Source organism: Gossypium raimondii, chromosome 1 (genome assembly GCF_025698545.1).
Source record: "Gossypium raimondii isolate GPD5lz chromosome 1, ASM2569854v1, whole genome shotgun sequence".
NCBI lineage: Eukaryota > Viridiplantae > Streptophyta > Magnoliopsida > Malvales > Malvaceae > Gossypium > Gossypium raimondii.
In genome coordinates, this window is record NC_068565.1 from 31995463 (window position 1) to 32019611 (window position 24149).

The 24149-nt window shown below is 31.4% G+C and overlaps 1 protein-coding gene across 1 annotated transcript; it reads left to right on the forward strand.

Annotated features, from left to right (window-relative positions):
- The first annotated feature begins 9398 nt into the window (after positions 1-9398).
- On the forward strand, positions 9399-20197 carry LOC105785594 (protein ACCUMULATION AND REPLICATION OF CHLOROPLASTS 3, chloroplastic). The gene is made up of 16 exons (XM_012611705.2): positions 9399-9829; positions 10547-10605; positions 11600-11664; positions 12174-12308; positions 13488-13536; positions 14090-14202; positions 14286-14357; positions 14633-14743; positions 14975-15156; positions 16500-16757; positions 16847-16935; positions 17080-17477; positions 18104-18208; positions 18315-18452; positions 19400-19566; positions 19987-20197. The coding sequence occupies exons 1-16, from the start codon at positions 9498-9500 to the stop codon at positions 20054-20056; spliced, it is 2343 nt and encodes a 780-aa protein (XP_012467159.1). The 5' UTR covers positions 9399-9497; the 3' UTR covers positions 20057-20197.
- Positions 20198-24149: the final 3952 nt, after the last annotated feature.

Consider the following 24149-nt stretch of genomic DNA (forward strand, 5'->3'; position numbering starts at 1 on the left):
CTGATGATAATGAAGAAAATATGAAGAGAATTCTAGATATTCCAATTTGGTCCTATTTTTATGTTAGTAAAATTTGTTATTTTCCCATTTTACCCTTATTTCACCAATTCTCCTGATTTTTCTCAGCTTATGCCGCCCAAAATATCTCCTTTTGGGTTTATTTTCAATTTATGTCCCTCCTCATTTAACAATTGAGATATTTAATCATTCTAGCAACTTTTACACCTTTTTCAATTTAGTCATTTTCACTTAATTGACTACCCAAACATTAAAATTTTCTAACGAAATTTTAATACAATATTACTAACATTTCATAAATATTTATAAAAATATTTTTGACTCGGTTTTATGAGATCGAGGTCTCGATACCTTATTTTTACCCAATTTCTTCAATAATTTCTTTTTCTAACTAACCACTAAATCGGTAAAATTCTTCTATCTATATTTTCATACGACTTTCCTATCATATCATTATTCATACAAAAATATTAAAATAAATTTATCTTTAAATTAGATTTGTGGCTCTGAAACCACTGTTTCAATAACCTTGAATTTAAGCCATTACATTAGCCTTCAATGTTTACAGATTTTGTCAATTTGACAATTGTTATTTATATATATATAGCTAATTTTGGGGGTTTTTTACTCCAATATTACATTTTATTATATTAAATTCAGAAATGGGCTGGATGGGGGATTATTTACGAGAATGGTATGAATTGGTTGGTGGAGGGTGGTGCATAGGCAGCACCAACCCTAAATTCTGACAACCATTTTAAAAAATTATATATTTTAATAGGTCATTGCTTAGGCGGCACCAAAGAAATACAGGTTTACCGATTTAGTATATACCTGCTTAGATATAAGGGAATGGTATACGGGGGTGGTGCCATATTTGATAGGTGGCACCAATGACCTCTATCTGATAGGCGGCATCGGTGAAGCAAATTTGGGGGTCCTTTTAATGGTCCTCGGTGAAGAAGAGAAGTAGTTTAACAAAAAAAAAAGATAGTAGAAGAGAAGAAAGAAGAAAGGGAGAACAAAGAAAGGTGAAAAAAAAGTTTTTAGTAGAGAAGATAGTAGAGAAAGAAAGATAGAAAGCAAAAAGAAAGAATAAGCAAAAAACAAAGGATAGTAGAGAAGAGGTAGGTGAATGTCTCTATGTTTTTTTTTGTTTTTTTAATAGAAAGGATTATAAATGTAATTTTATTGTGAAGGTATTTTGTTACTAATTTACATATTGATATAATGTTCGTTGTTTTTACAGTTTATTTTTATTAAAGTAATTTTTTGTTGTTCAAATTGTATTGATAATTTTAATTTATTTCTTAACAAATTTAGTCTTGAAGATGGATAATCAATTTTTCGTATGCATTTATTTCAATAGAGTAATTTTGACAACAACAGTTGGATGTATATTTGAGTGTCGCCAACAAATAGCAATGAGATTTAATAGAAATGTCTCATTGGATGGTATAAAGGAAAGAATTAGTGCAAAAATTGTTAAACATTGTGGGAGAAGGATCTCAAAACTTTTCTACAAGTTTCCAGTTCGACAGATCCCATCAAATTCACTGAGATGGAACTTGTAGATGATGAAGACGTGGAGACAATGGTTGCTCTTTATTGTGGGAATCGGAGCGACCAAAATGCACCGATTTAGTTATTTACTGAGTTAGCTGATGTTAGGGGTGTGCAAAATTCGGTTAACCGACAGAATTCGGTTTATCGATCGATTTACCGAATTTTTTCGATTGGGGATCGGTTAATTATTTTTTAATTTTTCGATTAACGGTTAATTTGGTTCGAAACCGTCGGTTAACCGAAAAATTAATAAATAAAATTATAATATATAAATAGGCCCACTATTCACCTAAACCCAATTCAAACCCAAGTGTCCAACCCAACCTAATTACCCAACATAACTCAATCATAAAAATTACAAATAATTTAATAAATAAAAAAATTTTAAAACTAAAACTAAAGTCTAAAAATAAAAAACATATAATTCGGGCAATTCGGGTAATTCGGTTAAGTCGGTTAATTCGGGTAATTCGGTTAATTTTTAACCAAAAATAAAAAACATATAATTTTCGGTTAATTCGGTTAACCGATCGAATTAACCGAATAAATTTTGGTTCGGTTAATTTTTTGAAAAAATTTCGGTTCGATTAACGGTTAAAAATTTTGAAAGGTCGGTTAATTCGGTTAATGTTATTTCGGGTAGGTTAACCGGTCGATTAACCGACTGAACACCCCTAGCTGATGTGGAGACAACTGAAGAACCCACTCCATTAGGTGAAGAACATGGAGCTCAAGAGTCGTGTATGGTAGTTACGATATCATACGTTGATAGTCAATCAACTGTACGCAGGAGCGACATTGATCTTAATGCTGCACCCGAGACTGATGCGGTTGGTGATGATAGAAGCGGTAGTAGTGATTCTTCTGATCACGAGGTCGATAGTGATAGTGATCCCAATGTGGACGAGATACCGGATGATATTGACAACGAAGGCGTGAATGACGATGGAAATGTTAACGCGTCTTCAGTCAGGAGCCAGATTCGACGTATTGTGATACACAATAATCCCGGGGCACACATGTCGCTCATAGACCCCGATGCGACGCATGCAGTTGAGTTTCTAGAGTGCTCTGATATACTACCTACTCATCGGTTGGCCGTAAATTTCAATCCTGAAGAGTTGTTAGTGGGCCAAATATTCGAAAGTAAGGAAGGGTGCGTATTTGCCATTAAGTGGTATAGCATGAATGTGTCAGTGGACTACAAAGTCACGTGTCTAAACCAACATTATATATTGAAGAGTGTTGGAGATTGATGGAAGGCTGCAATTGGCAGGTACAAGCTACATTTATCCAGAAGTCACAGATGTGGGAGATACAAAAATTTGTTGGGCATCACACATGCACTTCAACACGTATAACAAAAGATCACTGAAAACTTGATTCTAAAACTATTTGTACGTGCATCATGCAAATAGTGAAAGACATGTTGACCATTAAAGTTTCGATACTGATTACCAAAATGCAGGCACGATTCTAGTATCGAGTATCATACCAGAAGGCATGGATAGCTAAACAGATGATAATAGAGTAATTGTACGGAGATTTCAATGCGTCGTACAATGACTAACAGATGTGGATGGCTATTATACGAGAGTACTTGCCGGAGACTGTAATTGAGTTACAGGCACGACCTTATTATGGCCCGGATGACCAACTGTAATCGGGAAAAAGAATTTTTTCAACGGATGTTCTAGACGTTTGATCTATGCGTACGCATATTTCTACACTACAAACCGTTTATGTAAGTATATAGGACCTGGCTATACGGTAAATATACACAGATCCTGCTTCTTATGGTTGCTCAAGACAGGGACAAGAATCTGCTCCCGATAGCGTTTGCCATTGTGGATTAGGAGAACATGGAATAATGAGAATTCTTCCTTATGAACCTGCGGAGGTATGTTATTAGTAACGATAATATTTGCATAATCTCCGATAGAGGGAAATGATTAATTGTTGCCATTATGCGTTTCAGTGTACCATGGAGATCCGTTTACTACATCTGACACATTGTGGCTAACTTTCACTGAGATTATAAGAATGCAGACTAACAGTGACAAGTTGTGAGAATAGGCAAAAGATGACCTTATCTTTTCAATATACGTAAAATTTTTAGGGCGATACTGTAACACCACCTTTCTTAATACATACACAGCGTATAAGCTAGAGCCACACATTTTCTGTCAAAGGATGACTCGACTTGAGAGTGACATGGAGGGTGAAACAAACACAGCTTTTCGATAGTGGTTGGGTACTATGGAGCCGTGGCAACGAGCTCAAAATTTCGACGAGGGCTTTCGCTATGGTCATATGACCACCAACATGGCGAAGAGGGTTAACTCTGTGTTGATAAAAACATGACATCTTCCGATTTCATCTGTGTTCTCGACTATGTTCTACAGGTTGACTACCTTGATGCCAATAATAGGGCAGCAACAGGTAAACCAGATAGAGGCGAGACACGTATTTGTCGAAGATGTTAAGGGTGCAATCTGGTTGTCCCACACTGCAACATATTGTTGATGCACAAACACCCAATTATTTTCATGTTTTCCCTTCTTGTTAATCCTGTGGATCTTCCCCAATTGCATTGGCAAAGCCTGAATATACTATATGCAACCAAACTGTCGGAGTATTCGATCCCTGTTATACCACTCCACTATTTGGAAATTGATAATGCGTGCGTTAATGCATCATAGGTGTGAGAGAATGTAGGCAGACGAGGGAATAACAACCACAATTTTCGGTCTCCAATAGGGCATCTAGATGAACTGCACAATTAATAACATGGTTAAATTCTAACACGGTTTGGGTAAGATATACAAAGTAATTATATGTCACAAATATTGGAATAGCTTACCCCTTCTCCAGCATGTTGTTCAATCATCAAACGATATATCAGAACAGTGTATGACCTCCCGATTCCTAGATTGGTACTCCATCTATGAAAACAAATAACTTGTTAGAATAATATCATTCGAAAAAATGTCAAATAATTGCTATAACCGGTAAAAATTTGTCACCTATTCACTAGTGGAAATACATATACTTGGTGACTAATCAATGCCAAAAATGGCATCCGGTAAAGAGCCCAAGACTACAACAATATGAAGCATCTGTTTATATCGACGGTAGAAGGCTTTGTTGTCCGACAAAGCTCGCTATACAACATAGCTAGTACTATGAAACCCCAACTATACGAGCAGACATTATGCAAATCAGTTAATAGGGGTAAGTACATCAAATGAACCTTGTTGTTGTTTGCACTCGGCATGAGTACACCCTCTATAATGTGCATAATGTAGGCTTGAGCAACACACATCATATCCCGCTCAATGACATTAATTGATAAATGCTCAAAATTGGCCTTCAGCCATGAAAATCTTAAACCCGTAAATTTCGACTCAGCATCACCGGGCGAGACTCCTAGTAGGTTATCACAAAGAATAGCCGGCTCAGAGATCGTACTTATCCCCATTACCGTACTCCTGTCAATTGGGAGCCCAAGTTGCACTGCAACATCCTCCAGAGTGATAGTGCACTCCCCACACGGCAAATGAAAAGTGTGGGTCTCTGGGCACTAACGCTTTACCAAAGTAGATATTAAGTCGTACCGCAAATCAAATGCCCGGATCAATGCTGTTCACCCGAATCTGGCTAACTCCAAGTATGACATCAGTCGTTCATCAGTCCTAAACCATTCACATGACCCCTCAATGCGCGGTACGAGCCCTAACAGTATTAAATTACATAAAATATTTATTATAACATAATTTAATTTCTTAAATGACATGGAACTTTTTATAAGGGAACCCGTGAATAACAAATAACAATTTATTACCATCTTATTAACTGTGTTTGATATGTGATCATCGTTATTAATCAAAGAACCCATTTTGATATTTGCAATTTTAAAACAATTTCGATAATTAATTTCTAAGTTTGTTTCATTTTAAATATTTGTCAAAATACATAAATGTGATACAATAAATATAGTACAAAATTTCATTACTAAAATACTAAGCAGTTTTTTCCACATCATATTTTTGCTATACTATTACAAAGATATAATTAACAAAATAAAACATCTCATAAATTCCAACTAAATGGTCCCATCTTTTACCTACATAAAAAACAAAAAAATTATGTTAAAATAATAAAATTATCAAAAACAAAATAAACTTAATTAGACTATATATTGTTATGTGCATCTAATATTAAACCTAAAAAATGCCAATAAAAAATATAATGAAACATAACATAAACTATCTCAACATAATAAATCTAATAAATACTGAATGTTGTTGTTGTTGTTGTTGTTATTATTATTATTATTATTGAAATAAACATATTGGGTTTTGCTTATCATTAATCCAAAACAAAAACCTTAAAGACAGACATAAGTCCAAAAATACCAAACAAAAACCCAAACAAATCTAAAACACACATGACAAATAAATTACATAAAAAAATAAAACATAGAGGATTTTACATAAATACGAATATTGTTATTTAAATGTTGTTGACACCATTTTTTAGATGAAAAACGGAGTCGACTTGGGTTTTGGAAAATGAAAACGAAAATAGGAGTCGCCACCAATCCTTTTTGATGAGGTGTGATCGGATCACCTTGCAAAGCGGTTGTTTTTAATAAACGATTTAATTTTATTAAAACAACGATTTTGGTCCACGAAATTCAGAAAAATGGGTTCGGGAGTCAGTTACGCACGAGGAAGGCCCTCGATACGCCCAAAATTGGTACCTAGTTGATTACTTAATGTCTTAGTGTCGAAAAACTGAAAACTTTAAAGAAATTTAAAATACGATCCTAAAAAAAACTCGAATGGCATGGATTAAAATTCAAAAGGATATTTGGTAATTTGGATAAACGAGGAATCGAAACCCAGCACCTTAGGGCACGTTCCTCGAATTTCCAAACGCAAAACATTGCCTTATTTTGAAATTTTTGAAGAATGATATTAAGCCATTTGGTTGAACGAGAAAAATCGACACCCAGCACCTTAGGGCAGATTTTCTCGAATTTCCCAAGCGCAAAACATTGCCTTATTCTTAAAAGTTTTAAAAGGATATTAAGCCATTTGGTTGGACGAGAAAAATCAACACCCAGCACCTTAGGGCATGTTTTCTCGAATTTCCCAAACGCGAAATATTGCCTTATTTTAAAACATTTTCCTTTTTTGAAATATGGCATTTATATGCATAATGGAATAATAAATGTGATACTACTAAAAATATTATGAGCAAAAACAAATAATAAATAAATAAAATGAACCAAATTCATCATGTACATATAATGACAAATAAATAAACTAACACATAAAATGGACATATAAATAAATAGACCAATGAACATTAAATAAAACAAAATAATAAAAGGGAAATTCATCCAGATTATAAAATATAAAAAAATCATGCGTATATAAGAAAAATATTTATATATATATATATGCTTATAAAACATGAAAACATACATATATTTATGTCTTAAAGTCATTAAATATATATAATAATAAAAACTCATATAGGTATATACATATATGTATGTATGTGTATATAAAGGACAAAAGAAGAGATATTAATATATGTGTATTCGTAAGGAAAATATATAGATCTATATGCATATATAAATTATAAAATATAAAATATATATATAAATGGGTACATGCGTATATATATAAAAAATATGTACATATGTATATAAAGTTAAAGGATATGGATACATAAACCGTAGTAAAAAATAATAATAATAACAAAGATAACCATAATAATAATAATAGTTAGTTTAATGATAATGAAAGTCATAATAAAAGAGGATTACATTAACAAATAAACAAAATAGTAGGATGAAATCGAGAGCAAAATGAAATTACAAGGTAAAAACTACAATAAAACAAACAAGAAAGATTAAAATGCGACGCCCCACACACGGCGCTCAGGTAAGTTCAATTTGTTACTTTTTTAAGTTATATTTTAAACGTGAAGTAAAAGAAAAGGAAAAAAATAGAACCGAATCGAAAAACTTAAAAAAAATCACCTTTGAAACTGTCTTTTTCTTATTTCTCCAATGTTTTTTTTTGTTTTTCCTCCGAAAACTTTACAAAGATTTTTGGTGGCTTTATAGCCGATTTACAAGAGTTTTTAGTCTATTTTTACTTGCTATTGTTTCCTTTCTGTCATTGCAGGTATGGGCGCACGTGGGCAGAGGTGACTGTGGCAGTTGATGGTGGTTGTTAGCAGAGCAGGTGCTAGGGCGGCGGCTAGGGTTATGGAGGCTAGGTTTTTGTTTTGTTTTTTTTTTCTGATTTGGTTTAGGGTGTTTTGGGCTAGGGTTAGGTTATTGGGCTTGTGGGTATTGGGTTAGTGTTAGGTTTTGGGTCTGCTGGAAATTGGTTGGGTATTGGGTTCTTTTGGTTTTGTTATTGTTTTATTTGTTGGGCCCAGGCAAAATTTGGGTCTTACAAATGTAATAAAAAACATAAAAAAAACTTAAGAATGAAAATATAAAATAGAAAATACCTTACCAAAATAAAACCTATAAATTTTTTTTCCTTTTTTACCGAAATAATACCTTACAAAAATAAAAAAAATTAAAATCCGAAATAAATAAAAAACAACAAAAAAATTAACATTTATAAAAAAAACCACTAAATTAAAAAATACCTTTTATGATTTTTTTAAACATTAAACCCTTATAACCCCTAAATACAACCCCTTATTTTTTTTTCAAACTCTAAACACAACCCCAAATTAAATCCCTTTTTCCTTCTCCTTCTCCTCTCTTACCTATTCTACTTGTCTTTTTTTTTTTCTTTTTTCCCTTCTTTCCCTTCCCTTCAATTCCATTCCCTTCCTGTTCTCTTCTTCTTCTTCTTCTTCTTCTTCTTCTTCTTCTTTTAAACTGTTTTTTTTCTTTCAGATCAAAAAATGGGATTATGGACCATTATAATGTCCCCAAAACATAAGTCACGGGATCGGTGATGGTCCCATCCCATCGCTGCAGAAGAGACTGGTGCCGCCTGTCAGGTGGGCTTCACTAGCTTGGTGCCGCTTGTTAGGTGCCCTTCACCTTTAGTTGCCACAGGGTTGGGTTGGGTTTGGGTCGTATACGAGTCGTATTCGACCCGTATTTCTTTGGTACCGCCTATCAACAAGCCATGACCTATTAAAATATAAATTTTTTTAAATGGCTGCCAAAATTTAAGGGTGATGCCATCTATTCACCACCCTCTACCAACCAATTCAACCATTCTCGTAAATAATCTGCATCCAGCTCATTTTCAAATTTAATATAATAAAATGTAATATTGGGGTAAAAAAAGCCTAAATTTGGCATTAACCTTTAAAAAAGAATCAAATCATTTTTTAATAAAAATGTTGACTAAAACATCAATTTTTTTTAATAATGTTGGCATGACAACCAGTATGATGGTTCACGTGTATTTTATGCTGACATAATATTATTTGTCAAATAATAATAAAATAAAAAATTAGAATGAAATATATGAATTATCATATTTAAAATTTAATATTTTATCAATATTTTCGTTAAAAAAATTAAACTCCTCCTGAAAAGTTGAGGGCAGTTTTGATAAATTTAACTAAAAATAAAAATAAAAATAAGTTGATAGGTAGATTCCGCATTATGGTGTAATAATAAAACTTTATTTTATTTGCCTTCATAATTGGGCCTTAAATTAAGAAAAAGAAAACTAGTTGGGCTTTAATTGCATTCCTTAAAATTTTACTTGTTTTATTTTTATTTGCCATTTGCATTACATTATTATCCGGAATTCCGGATTGAAATCAGTTCGTACAAAAAAATATTTCTTTAAATCACTCTGCAGAAGCATTCCCTGCTGACAAAATTTTGCAACCAAAAGAAAAGGAAAATGCCTGCTTCTTCAATGGAGTTTCCAGTTCTCACGGGTTCTCATGTAGTTTCTCGCATTTCCTTATTGACCCGTTTCTCTTCGAAGCCTGTTTTCTTCAATTCATTCTTTGGTCCCAAAAGTTTGTGTTGTAAAAGATTGTGTTATAACCCTACGTCTGTTGTTAAAATTTCGATGAGTATGGAGAAACAGTCTAGCTCTTTAAATGGGTACGGCCAAAACATGGAGCGGAACAGTGGGGTGCTCGAAGTGATTGCCATTGGTAGTAGGAAAGATGCTCTACTTGAATTTTGCTTGGACTCGCCTTTCCAGTCGTCTTCTTTGAGATTTTGGTAATTTCCCTTTAATTTGATTTTTTTTTTTTTGTTTTGGTTTTTAAAGGTTTTCATTTGAATTAGGCATGCTTTTGGTAAATGGTTGACGGAATAATGGAAATGAAGCCAACAGGAAGTATCTTGTTGTCATGTTGATCTTGTTAAACTGCTGTTTTTCTTTACATGAGCATATTATTTGCTGCCTTTGGTTAAGATTGCATATATCAACACAAATCAACTACCAGGCTGCCTTTTTCTACTGAGGTTATCATACTTTATTTGTGGCATAGGCTAGTGGAGACGATTTTCCTATGGTTGTGTCTTAACATTACTAAGAAAACCTTCAAAAATCTGGATTGCAATAATGACTCTTATCTTGGGGCAAATCTTTGGTACTGAATATTTTTTTAATTAGTGTAAGATGCCTGCATTCCTTGGAGCTCAAAGTACAACTGCTGAGAGGTTTGTGATATAAGCTCAAAACATTTTCCCGTGCTGTGAAGTGCTAAAATTGCTTCAGATTTCTCTAATCTTGTTGCTTTATAAATTCTGACAGGTTGTTGTTATGAATGGATATATTCTCTTCAAATTCACTACTTTCAAGCAATCTTGTCATAATGTTATAGCAAAAGCTTTGGTTCAAGATCTAGTATTGGTTTCTAGCTTTTGGCATCACATCTTTTTCAATGATAATATATTTGAGATTCTCTTCTGTATCTTTCTTTTTCTTTCCAGGAATGTTCTCATGAAAGACTCATCAAATGTGCAGTTACATCAAAGGTTCCTAGGAAAAGGTTTTATCCTATCTTTAACTCTTTAGTTAGTATATCATGCTACATCAACCAAATATCAAATCCAAATTTGAAATTATATCTAGACTGTAAGATTCCATCGTAGTTATTTTACCTCGAAAATCATGTCTTATGGTTGACTGTTTTTGTGAAGATTCTTACTTTTACTTACAAATTTAATTTAAATCCTTTATGATATTTGGAATGAAGGTAATTTGTGTAACAGTGGTGAAATATTTCGGTTTGTTGCATATGAAGAAGCCAAAATTTTGTTGGTTATTTATATATCTATTATTTTGTGATTGACTGAAGTTGAGTATAGCTTGATAATTTTTGTGCCTGGTTTCTTTTCCTTGTAAATGATCACTATGAATGTGAAATAGGCATGAAAGTAACAGCTGATGTGAATTATGATTAAAAAGTTTTAATAACTTTCTCAATCACTATAAGTCTGGAGAACCTAAATTCCAAACGGTAAATAAAAGCAATAATCATTATATTAGCTCACTGTTTTTTGTATGTAAAATTCATATACAATTTTTAGCCTTTTTTTTTTAAATTGAAGATATTTAACCAATGGACTTTGCATAATATTTTGGCAGGTCCATTTATGAAAGCTAGGATTGATAGTATACCATAATGTTTGAAACTTATTTTGGTGTTAGCAAGTTTGCTTTTTGCTTTAAAACTTAGAAAGTTTAGGTAGAAGCTACTAGATAGTGTTTCTCATTCTTTATTTTCTTTCCATATGGATAAGAGAGAAATTGTGACTGGTTATATAAGGTGGTTGTTGACAGGTGAGGTGGATGGATGATTTTTAGCGATTTAGGTTAAGATTTTAGATTTACATTCATGATAATTAATTGTGAGTTTGTAACTGGAAGAACTTCTCTACATTAAGATCAAGTAATTTCATCAAGGTTTTTTTGTTGTTTTTTGTCACATTCTTGCAAATCCTTAAGCTGATTTTTTATATTCATTTTGTTTTCCATTCCAGATCTTACACCAAGGATTGTGGAAGCTGCTATTTTCATGCAGTCATGTCCAAAAACTATTATCCTTGTTTGTACATTCCTCACCTTGGATTCTTGCATCTATTTTATTATTTTCTCAAAAGAAAACATAAATGATCAATACTGATTATTTTTCATCGTCAAATGAAATATTGCGCAGAAACAGTTTGCAATGATGATAAAATAACCCTGCTACTGTAGACGACTTAAAAAGAAAGTCTAAAAGATTAGTATACTAGATACAATCAGAATGGTTATTATAGCAATATTGGTTCATTTATAAGTAGAATATTTACTCGTAGTAAGTTTTCTCATTTGTGTATTAGACTCCATAAACTCTTGAACATCCGCAATTTACTTGCCATGGTTCATTTGCGCCCCCTATATATTTGGTGCTTATTTACAAGCTTTCAAATATTGGAAATTGCAAATGCTGATGTATATAAAAGCAAGAGATTGTTCTATTTCATAGTGAACTTCCTTGTTGATCCAGTTAATTTTTGGTTGTAATGTGCTTGACCCATTCCTTTTGCTTCTCTTTTTTCTTCTATCAACCAGGTGGCTGGTGCTGGGTATGGCTCGGATCACATTGCAGTAATGGAAATTCTTAAAACAATAAGAGCTTCCAATGGATTTTCTGTTGCTATAATTTTAAAGCCTTTCACCTTTGAGGGGCAAAGACGACTTGATGAGGTCAGCAATGCTTCTAAGTTGTGATGTGATTTCCTTCTTTTCCATAAAGAACATATCATATAACAGTTAAAAACTATATTGTATATAATTCTTTGGCATACCTGTCCATAGTTTGAAGAAAGGAATTTTATGCTAGAAGGTTGAATTTTGAACAAGATTTTTACATGTCTGTCTGTCTGTCTCGTGGTCTATTGAGAATAAACAGGATTAAACCATGGCATTTTGATGCATATGTTTTGGACTCCAAACTTAGCATAGTTGAAAAATCAACTAACTCCCCAATACGTTGAATATAACCATTTGCTAAGTGATATCATTTTATAGGTGAAGTTCCATATTATTTTTGGGGTATTAGATGCATGGATCATAGCATGAAATTTTAAGTTTTACAAAGGTCTAATTATGAATTTCATCTCTCTACTTTTCAAAAATTGAGAAGTTAGGCCATCTACTCTAATTTGTCAGAAGTTATGCCCTATTTTACTAAAACTGAGAAGTTAGTCCAATTTGGTGTCACTGTTAAGCTTTTTTGTTAAATTACTGACTTGGAAATCAGCATTTCAACAATTTAATTAGCAAAAACCAACAATTCAACAATTTATATGCAACAAATTAACTAAAATCAGTAGTGCAAGTTCATGCGTTTACCAACAGTTGGATTAACTTTTCAATTTTCATAAAGTATGAGGATCAAATTTTGACAAATTAGAGGGACTAACTTCTTAGTCTCCATAAAGTAGAGGGATCAAATTCAGAATTAGACCTTTTACAAAATGTAATGGAGCATATAGCATGCAACCCAAAAGTAGTGGAGAGTTCATATGGTTTATGACAAAAGGCTGATAAACTGATAGAAAAGGACTGATTGGAGATGACCTCCTTAGTCTGAAACCATTTTGGGCTGAAGCTCAAAAACTAGAGTTGAATTTGCTTAAGAGCTGAAAGGAAATACCCAGAGTCTGGGTTTTGTTGCAGGAATCTCACTCAAGTTAAAATTCTAAGCGTTTGGAGGTCTAATGATAGCAACTAGGCATAAACTTATGTGGAGTTCCTTATGGAGTACCAATAGGGGAAAGTTTGAAAATTGAAGTTATTGGTTTGTATGGGTAACTATGAAAATAATTCAAGCAGATAATTATCATGTTACATTTTCATGACATATCATAACTTAATATGCAGGTCAAGGATTTGGCAGGAAAACTTCAAGAGCTTACAAATTTTTGTATTGGTAAGTATGGTGCAAAGATTTTGTTAGTTGAATATTTACTATTTCTTTAAAAGAATTACTTAATAATCTAATATATTTATGAACTCCCAAGCCTCCTTTATGGACATATAGGAGAATTTATTGTGTCACAACTAGGTTAGACCTCCCAAGGTTATCCTGATGTTGTTACCTGCCATTATCAAGAAGGTGCTTGAACTAAGCACTTTTTTTGCAAAATAGCTCTTAGCTGGGCACCAGGAGGTTTGCTGTGTCTCATGGTTTTATTCGAACTGCTTTGAAGGTGCTTGTGAAGCTAGGCTTTTTTTTAGGTTCCACTTTGATTGACTTAACAAACTAATTCTTTAATGATTATGATAGAAGCTAGGTAAGTTACTTGAAAGTACTTGTCTCTAAATTGAATAATAAGTCACTTTTAATACAAACAGTCCTTCCATCATGTCAATAGTTTTCACAGTTTTTCCTTTTTTCTCTTCTTTTTTATTTTTGGGGGGTTGGGTGGGGTTCTAGACTTGTTAGCCTTACAGTACATTAAGTAGTATCTTCTAATTTGCAGAAATTGACACTGACTCCTTGCTAAAAAACGAATTGGTGACTCTAGACGAGGCTTTGAAAACTGCCAATAATGCTGTTTTCCTTGCCATAAATGCTATATCAGTTGTCATAAGTGTAAGCATTTCTTTTTCCTTATTTGGTTTACTCTTAAATATATGCTATGATTGTATCATTGGTGAAATCTGGGAATTCTCCAGGAGGTGCAAATAAAACTTATTGATGCAGTTCATGATAATATGAAAGAACTAGGAGTTTCAGAAGTTATAAATGTAAGTTGACCTAACGTTGCATTTTTTGCTAGTTAATTACCTATATGAATTTATTATTACACGGACTTTTATATTTTGTTCTTAAACTATGTTGTTTCTTTTATTTGTTTTTTCTTTTGTTTTTGCATCTGCTACTGACACCTTTCTCTTTACCTTGTTTCACTGATGAGGAACTTAGAAATGCATACTTTCTAGTTCCAAAATTATAAGATTGCATTGCTTATGCCTTATTTGTTTTTCCTTAACCTTTCTAAAAAAAATGCAAAATTTCTCAGATTCTTGGAAAGTACAAAGAAGCAAAACTTGGATTTGGAGCTGGTTACAACATCAGAACTTCAATTTTGCAAGCTATGTATGACTGCCCTTTTATTGGTGCAGGGGTAAAGGTATGATTAAGGAAATTTTTTAATACGTATCTAATATGAGTTTCATTTGAACTGTTGAGATATATGTGCATGCATGACTTTTGTATTTTATGTTGTTTAAGTGCTCCTTCACCCTTTCCTCATCTGGTCAAATATAATTGTTTTTCCTATTTTCTTTGTATGAACAACCTACCCTTTTTCTCCATTGCATCTCTTATATTAAAACTTTGACCATTTCATTTTTGAACATAGGACCTCGACGGCATGGTTATATGTGTTGTTGCAAGTTCTAATGTTATCAACAACAATGATGTGCAAGCCTTTTTGCATACATTCCGTCAAACTACAGAGTACACTAAAGATATCATTATATCTGTGGTTCATGAACCTAAGCTCGAGCCCAACCTTCTAGTCACAACAGTTGTTATCTTGGGGTAAGACTTCTAACTTTTAGGATGGCCACCAGTATATTATTAATTTTATCTTAGTTAATACAATTGTCAACTTGGTATCCCTTTCCATTTTTCCTGCAATTCTGATGTGTAAGCATTTGTCAGCTGTTTATTTTAGGGTTTATCAAATTTATTTTTCTGGCTTTCCCCCTCGCTGCCGTGGTTGGAGGTCTTGGCACCTAAAAGTTGAAAACTCCTTATAGGCCATTACATTGCAAAGAATCATTCTTCTGTTAATTATTTGTGTAAACTGTGTGTTCGCAAAAACTATTTGTTTTTTCCTTGTTTATTACTTGTATTCAGAAGTTTCTAAATGACTAAACCACAAAGAGTAGTTAAAGTTCCTAACAGTGGTTAGCAGTTTTAGCTATGTTCTTGATCAATGAAAATTTCCCCTTTCAATTTTCTTTTGATCGATTGGAGATAGTAACCTTCTTGTTAACATATCTATCAGAACTATATCCTGGGCATTCTCTGTGCAAACATAAAATTATGCACCTGGACAGAATTGCAATTGCAAATTTGGTCTTTAAAACAATTATTCATTGCGTGGTTAAGTCTTGTGAGTTGTGACATTATTTTGTTTAACTAGCTCCTCAGGTTCTACATGTTGGTTGATCGGGTCAAATTGATTCAAACAATCTGTTGAGTTTACTGACTATGTCTAGTTGCTTATCAATTAAAAAGCCAGAAGGATTCCAGCCAAAGCTCAAACTGTGCCCAAGTTTACTATAGTTGAAGTCTAGAAGATAAATTTCATTTTTATAAAAAGAGAAGAGAAAACATGGCGAGGATCATGAAATTGTTTTAGGAATATATGCCTAAGTAAAAGCATCCTTTCCAAAATCATGGAGAAATGTTCTGCAAAGCAAGCCTATAAATTGCAGGTCTTAATGCTAGATGGAAACTTACAAGAAAAATAGGCATGACAGTGAGTTCCATTTAAATCTTACCAAACAGCTTTCTCACTTTGCTGTCTTGAACACTGCATAGATAGATAAATAGTTATGATAGCTTCTGTTGCTTGATGGTTAGGTGGTGGATATTTGATTGAAGTTCCACATGTAATTTACTGACTTCCTTAGGCTTCTCTGTAGCATGAGCTCATGGTAGCTAGATAAGCACAAGCCTGATGTAGTTTTATCTTGATGATGACATATTTTACATGCCGTGTAGAATATATTTTAGTTTTCATGGTTCCCATTTTTTCTGTTTGTTGCAACCTCCTTTGCCTGCTCCTGATTACTCGTATATAGATTATGAATCCAAGTTTTGTTGGTTGTTTCCTGTTCTTCTTAGTCTCATCTAAATTTTTGTAATTGTAGTCATCTTGAAGAACAAGCTTCAAAGAAAAGCAGCATCTTCACTAGACTGGCACAGCATTTCCCGTTTGTTTTTAATCTATTGAGGAGACATCCTTCACGGTCAAATGATACAAATGATGTCAAGGTGATGAATAGGACTGATTCTGATGAAATGGGAAAAGAAGTAGCTTTAGAAGGCATATCTGGAGGCTTTGATGATCGCCATGGTGAAATTCAGGATACACTGAACGACAAATCCAGTGATATCTACTCTTTGAGGTTATGTATTTTCATTTGCTCTTTAATTTCTTTTAAGGTTCTCTTGCCATAAAATGCTTATAAAATTATTAAATGTTTTCCTAGTGTAGAAATTATGACAGTGGATCTGATCAAAACGAGATTGCTTTACTGGATGGAAAAACCGACTTTTCCAGCTATTATGATGATATTACTGAAGGTAGGAATGGCAAATTTTCTTTTTTAGATTGGATTAACAATTAACAATTTGATGAGTGATGACTGTCTATGTAACCTCTAAAGAACTTGGAGATATTTATATTAGAAAAGTGTATCAGCTCATTTCTTTTCCTAAGTTATCCAGGTATTCCTACTTTCTCTCGGGAACCACTGAGCCACTGGAATTTGGGGCCTGGGAATCAGCTTGCAAAGGAGTGGGCCAAAGAAAGAGCAGCTGACTCAGAAGCTACGCCAGTTCTTGATAATCTCAGAATTTTCTGCCTTCCTGTTGGGGTAAGGTCTTCGGAAGAGCCAGAAGAGGGTATTAGTACATTGAATGCCATGGAATTTTCAGAATCAAAATCTGAAAATGTTGTCAAAGCCCCAGCACTTCCCAGTTCAAGTAGGTCTTTGGGTGCATTTTCTGATGCAAGTTTTGAAGCAATGAAGGAATTTTATAACAGTGGATCTACGCTATTAAAGGGAAAGACTGGTGTTCCTAAGAAGCAGGGAGTACTTTCTGCTCGTGCAGCTTCTATGCTGGTAATCTGCATTTTATTTAAGTGGTTTTTAATGTGCAATATTTTTTATTTTGTTCAGCTTTAAGGCATTTTAATTTTCTGGAATTCTTTCTCATGTATTGTAAGATCAGTTTTAAGGCATAACGAATATTCTTTGTCAATTTCTGCTTCTACTTATCATTGTCTCAGTACACTACAGTGTCTTCAGTCATAAACCTCTTTATTTATTATTCACTTACCATAAGCATTTTGATTTTGTGTCAGCTTAAAGTTATGATCACAGTATCAAATTTTACAATAATTTAAGTAATCGTTAATGTTTATCTGAAACTGCATTTTGCAAAAGAGACATCTACAGTCCAAACTTTCTGCATCTAAAAGTAATACTATTTGTCATGTTGCAACATTGCCAAGAAGGTCATTGGTAGAAAAATTTATTGAAGAGTCATTATTCAAAGTTGATTCACTTTTTCCTATCTGTTCATTCTATGACTTTTTACTGAGTTCAATTGCATGGTTCAAAAATTATATCATATTCGTTCTTGGAGTTTAAAACTTAATATTTTATCATTTGGCATGTAACTCAACTTTATTTTTTCCTTGGAATTTCTTGTTACATTAAGACTTTGGTCATAAATAATGACACAGGAAGCTGAGCGAGACTCACCAAAGAAGTGGAGTCCTATTGTGGAGATGCATTATAGAGGAGGAGTCTACAGAGGACGATGCCAAGGAGGTCTTCCTGAAGGAAAGGTACTGGAATGTAGCCCTGATTTATTTGACAAAACTCCTTTTTTCAAGGATATATACTATTTCATTGAGAGATGAAATCAGATGACATTTGAGTAATTTTATTTAGGGTCGTCTTATTCTTGGTGATGGAAACATTTATGATGGTATGTGGCGCTATGGTAAGAGATCAGGTGTGGGTACATTCTATTTCAGTAATGGGGATGTTTTCCAGGGATCCTGGAGAGATGATCTGATGCATGGCAAGGTTAGGCCCTTTCCCCCTTTTCTTTTCAAACATGAAGCTACTATTTTTTATGTGTGAATCTTTTATGCACCTAATATTATATATATATATATATATATATTTGTTCTTCGTTCAACCATATCTGGTTCTTATTATTGAATTCACGGCAAATTTTGATACTTTATGCTAGGCATTGAACCTCAAAACCCAATTGGTAGCAAATGGAGAGGCTAAACTTGAATCTAAGACCACAGGAAACTTAAGGCTTACCAATCTGGGATAACACCTTCGACAGTCACTCTTGCATGTAGGCCCAATACAAACAACTAAAACAAAGGGGCATACATTTGGCAAGCTCATAACCGTCAACAAGAATACAATCTTGATAGGTGTTAAACGCCCAATCTTAAAATCTGACAATAGATGGAGAGGCCTGGGAAACTCAAGACTTGACCAATTTGGATAACAGCACTCAACACTTAATTTTCAATTTGCTTTTACTGCTTGAGATTAGTACCAAATTCAGGAAAAAGAAAAAGAAATTTAAGGTAGCAAGACTAGTTTTTAGATATATATGTGAACTTATAGATGGGAGACTGAGAGAATATCTATGTTGATGCAAAGGGAAACTTCTCATTAACATTGGATAGTAAAACTGCTGAACTGGAAAATAGCCGCAATGATTTTAAAAGCTAGCAGCTGTTATTCTGGAACTGGAAAGGGGAAAAAAAGGGTTGTTTTTGGGGGCATTTATATACTTTCAATGCATTTAAGCATTATATAGAAAGATACTATATAACATGTTAACGTGGATACTCAATAACGCAATAAGACCATCAGTGCTCTAATAGCTACCAAGCAAAGCCCAAAAATCCAACACTTTTACAAACTAATCACATACCTGTTGGCATTTGATGGACAATATACGTACTAATCAGCTTGATGTCTTGATTTTACATGTTCATTAGGGTTGGTTTTATTTTCACACTGGAGATCGGTGGTTTGCGAACTTTTGGAAGGGAAAAGCCAATGGTGAAGGTCGCTTCTATTCAAAATCTGGTGATGTCTTCTTTGGCCATTTTGAAGATGGTTGGCGGCATGGCCACTTCCTCTGTATTACCGTTGATGGAACAAGGTGTGTGTCCATGTCTCTTAGAACTGCATGAACATCTGACCATTAATCAATTCTGGTTTTCCGTGTTACACTAATCAATGGACTGTTAAACATGTACTAAAAGTTACAACTTCAATAGTTTATGAAGCAAGCTTCTTGCATACAAGCATGTGATATTATCTTTTATGCCAGCTATAGAATTCACTTACCCTAGGTTAAACTAATAAGTTGAGTTCAGCATATCATGTGTGGAAATGTGCATGCTCTTCATAGCACATTTTCTTTATATTCTGGTAGCCAACCTAGAATACTCTACCATGAGAATAAATGGTTGTGTTGTATGGATTCTTCTCTCACAAACCGTGAATAATGCCCTGGTTTCTCTTGATATTTTTTAGGGGACTCTTTATTTACATTGTTACACGATTTATATATTCACAGGTGCATTGAGATCTGGAACGAGGGTGTGCTCATGAGCCGACAGCAATTGGATGCCGATGCTGTTCTTTGATAAAATCTCTAAAAATGTTCTAAATTATGTGGCGTATATATTAACCTATTTTGTATAGCCAATTTACATAATTTCTTCATACCACACATGACACATTATATTCGGAAACCTTATAATAAAATTTTCTTGTATTTTTGTTCATATGTAAGATTATATTTCCTCTACTGGAAGCTGACTGGAGCAGACATTTCAACGGTTTATTTTTTATGGGGTTTGGGGAAAGATCTTTAGAGGCCAGGGATCTACCCTGAAAACTCCTTAGTAATAGATGCTGCCTCCATTTGATATATAAATTTAAGGTCTTATGGGAAAACAAGGGGGCTGGCAAACGGATGGGTTCCAATTGGGGTGTTTTTGGGTTCAAATCAGTTCAGGCACGCTTGAATTTTTCAGGATCCGATTTTCTTGAGGTTGGATTCTTTCAGATTTGAATTGGTTCAGGTTGGGCAGGTTCTGACAGATTCAAATAATTTAAATTTTTTAAATTATAAATATTTTAATTTTGAATGTAATAATTCATTTTATTTATATTTGATAACACAATTCAAAACCGTCTAATAAAAAACATAATTGTATATTTAATAGAGATCATGATAGTCGATAAGATGCCAAGTAATTGATTGTTTTGATGTATTTCGACTTGTTTCGTCCAATACTGGTTTTATTGGTACATATTAGCTCGTATCGGTTGGTAAAAATTTTGATATTTTAAGTCTAATTTTTATTTTTATCTTAAACATTTTTTGAGGAATATCTTAAAAGTTTAAAGTTATTGAACCTAATTAATAATTCTGAAACTAATATTTGCACATAAGTATATTTACATTAATGTAATTTATTAAGAAACTAAAAAATAAAAATTGAGATATATTTGCATGTATGTATTATTATCATTTATGAAGAAATTAAAAATTAGACTATAAATATATACATATATATGAAAATAAAAAAATTGATAAACCCAAAATGATGCTCTGAAACACATTGATAGTAGTACGTGTTAATATCGGGATAAATATAGTATGTTCAATGATATGGTATCTGGCTACCTTGACAGAGAATATTTTATATAAAATAATTAATTTGCTTATTATATGTAAAATATATGATTTTATGAATTTTATAAACATAATTAATATCATTATATGATATGCATAAATTTTGTTTTTAAATTGATGAAAATATATTGTATTGTTTATTATATCAACGTATTGAAATTTGAATAACTTTTATTTATTTTTATTAAATTTATAAACTTAATGTCGATGTTCTAAAATATTTATTCCAAAACCTAAATACCACACCAATTATTATCCAAACTCAAATTAAACTAATTATATCCCAAATCTCAAGTTAGAAAAAAAAAAAACCTCAATACTCAAATAGAATTTGTAAAAGTTAAAACTCAATTCAAAATCTAATGTAATAAAAATAATATTTTATTAGGATATTAAAATTTTAATAATAGTTTTTTTGTGTAATTGTGAATTGAATCTAATCTAATCCCAAAGAAAGTGAACATCCGACTAATAAGTCACAACTTGGAATTCTTTAATACTATTTTATATATTACTAGTTATATACATTTATTGTAATATACTAAGTTACACAACTATTGATACTATAATGTTTATTATTATATTATGTGATATTAGATTGAGGATACTATAATTGATCATATATATGATTTATAATTAATAAAATGTAAGTTAAAAAAAGTAATAAAATGCATATCATTAAATCAATTTCATAAAATATTATAGATATTAACATTATAAGCATAATTAACAATTTAACTGAATTTAGGTAAAATTTTAATAATTTATAATGTATATATTAAAAGTTATATTATATTATGTAATATTATATCCATATCATATAATATAATATATTAAGAGTTATAGAAATACTATATGTATATCTTATAATACTATATTTATATATGTATTAATAGTTATGTAATACTAATTTTATATATAGATAATATTTTAACAATTTGACCGTTAAATTTCATGTTCTATTCACTTAAATCATTGATGTCAAGTTTTGAATAAATTAAAAGTGTCTAAACAATTGGTTTAATATAAAACTTCCAACTGTTGAATATATATATATATATATATATATATATATATATATATATATATATATTAATAAAGACGGTATTCTCGATTGATATGATAATGAATCAAATTCATTTGAAACTTATATACAAGACAAATATTACTATATTGATAAATTCAATGGTCTTATATTATTACAATATTAATAGAAGAGTTATATATATATATATATGTAGTATAATAGTTTTAGTAATAGTTATGTACTATATTGTTATATTACATAATCTATTATAGTTAATGATTAAAATCAATTTAAAACAACCGAATTAAACAAATTCAATCAAATTGGCTTGGTTAAGTCCATTTTGAACTGATTAATAGTCATATATATGATTGTATTAATAAATATAAAATATATTATTATATTATGTAATAATACTATATCATATGCTATACTAAGAATACATAATATATATTATTATAATTTGTAATATTATATCAAATCATATAATATATAATATATTAAAAGTTTATATATGTGGTATTACCATATCTTTTAGTACAATCTATAATATATTAATATATATACATATGCATTGATAGTTTTAGTAATAATTATATACTATATTGCCATATTATGTAGTAGTACATAATCTATTAAAATTAATTTAATTGACCAAATCGAGTCATCAAATTGATTTAAATAAAAGGTTTTAATTTTGGTTCGATTAAAATTTTATATCTGAACCCAATTCTACACATATCATATTTAAGTCTAAATTTATTCTCCAAAATTAAAGCTAAATGGAAACAACACATTATTTAAAACCTAAACCCAAAATATAATTTTACCCAACTCAAATCCATAAATATCAAAAATTAAATTTATAAAATTAATCTAAATCCCAAAGAAAAAGAAAAAAGAGAGGAGGGTTACTAGTTTCTAGATGATATTCTACTTTCTAAATATATATATATTTTAATTTTTGATACAGTTTTTAAAAACTATATACAAACATTAATTATAACTTTTCATTGTGTTGCTGTTACTTGCAACTTAGGATGGATTGATTTTATATAATTTTATTTAGAGATTAAATTATATAATTTTAAAGGAATTGAATTCAAAATTTTCATCTTTAGAAGGGGTCAAATGTATTTTTACCATTAAAATAATTTATAATTTTAAAATTTCAAGATACTGATTTTAATAAGAATCGAATTTATATATTTATAGAATATATTTTATTTGGATCCTCTTACTTTATTTGTTAAACAACTTTTAACATTTCCACTTTATATTGTTTTAGATAATTTTTATTAAAAGGAATATAATTTACAATAACATTATTACTATTACATAATAAATCATGTTTAGTTATTTGCGATAAACATAATAATATTTTTATCGTATTATTAAATTATATCATTATATATTATTATTCTATTCTATTCAATTTATTAATTATTTTTTATTGTAAATTTTTAACATAAATATTTAATGGTTATTAATACATTCCATCAAATAAATAATTATATCATATTAATTATTAATGTTTGTTCTAGATGTTCAATATAAATTCTAGTTTTTATGGGCTTTGATTAAGATTTATTTCAAATTCAGATCAGATCGATCTAAGCCCGAGCTTGTAACGGACTTTCAGGCTTAGGCTTGTTTTGTCACCTCTAGGAGGTTGGTTGATTGAAAAATATCCAATTTTACTTTTTTTTTTATTTTTTTCAACATGCAATATTTTTTGGCTAAAATAGGTTCCAAGTCCCTATACTTTTTGTAAATTTAAACTTTAGTCCCTTTACTTTTATTTCATAGAATTTAGTCCTTAAAAATTTTTAAATTTCAAAATTCAAGTTCAATTATTAATGGCACCTTTAAATTCATCTGTCAAATTTGCTTGTGTGATATTTAGAAACTAAAATAATCACTTCATAGCCATGTAACAAAAATAACAGAGTAGTGAACCTAAATTGAACAGAAAAACTTTAACAATGTTAACAAGCGAACTTGCATT

What these genes read in the sequence shown, in the direction of transcription:
- LOC105785594 (XM_012611705.2), top strand. Translation starts at nt 9,498, where the DNA reads ATGCCTGCTTCTTCAATGGAGTTTCCAGTTCTCACGGGTTCTCATGTA. An exon ending in CTATATCAGTTGTCATAAGT is followed by an intron (nt 14,203 to 14,285) that starts GTAAGCATTTCT and finishes GGAATTCTCCAG; the next exon opens with GAGGTGCAAATAAAACTTAT. An exon ending in ATTACCGTTGATGGAACAAG is followed by an intron (nt 19,567 to 19,986) that starts GTGTGTGTCCAT and finishes ATATATTCACAG; the next exon opens with GTGCATTGAGATCTGGAACG.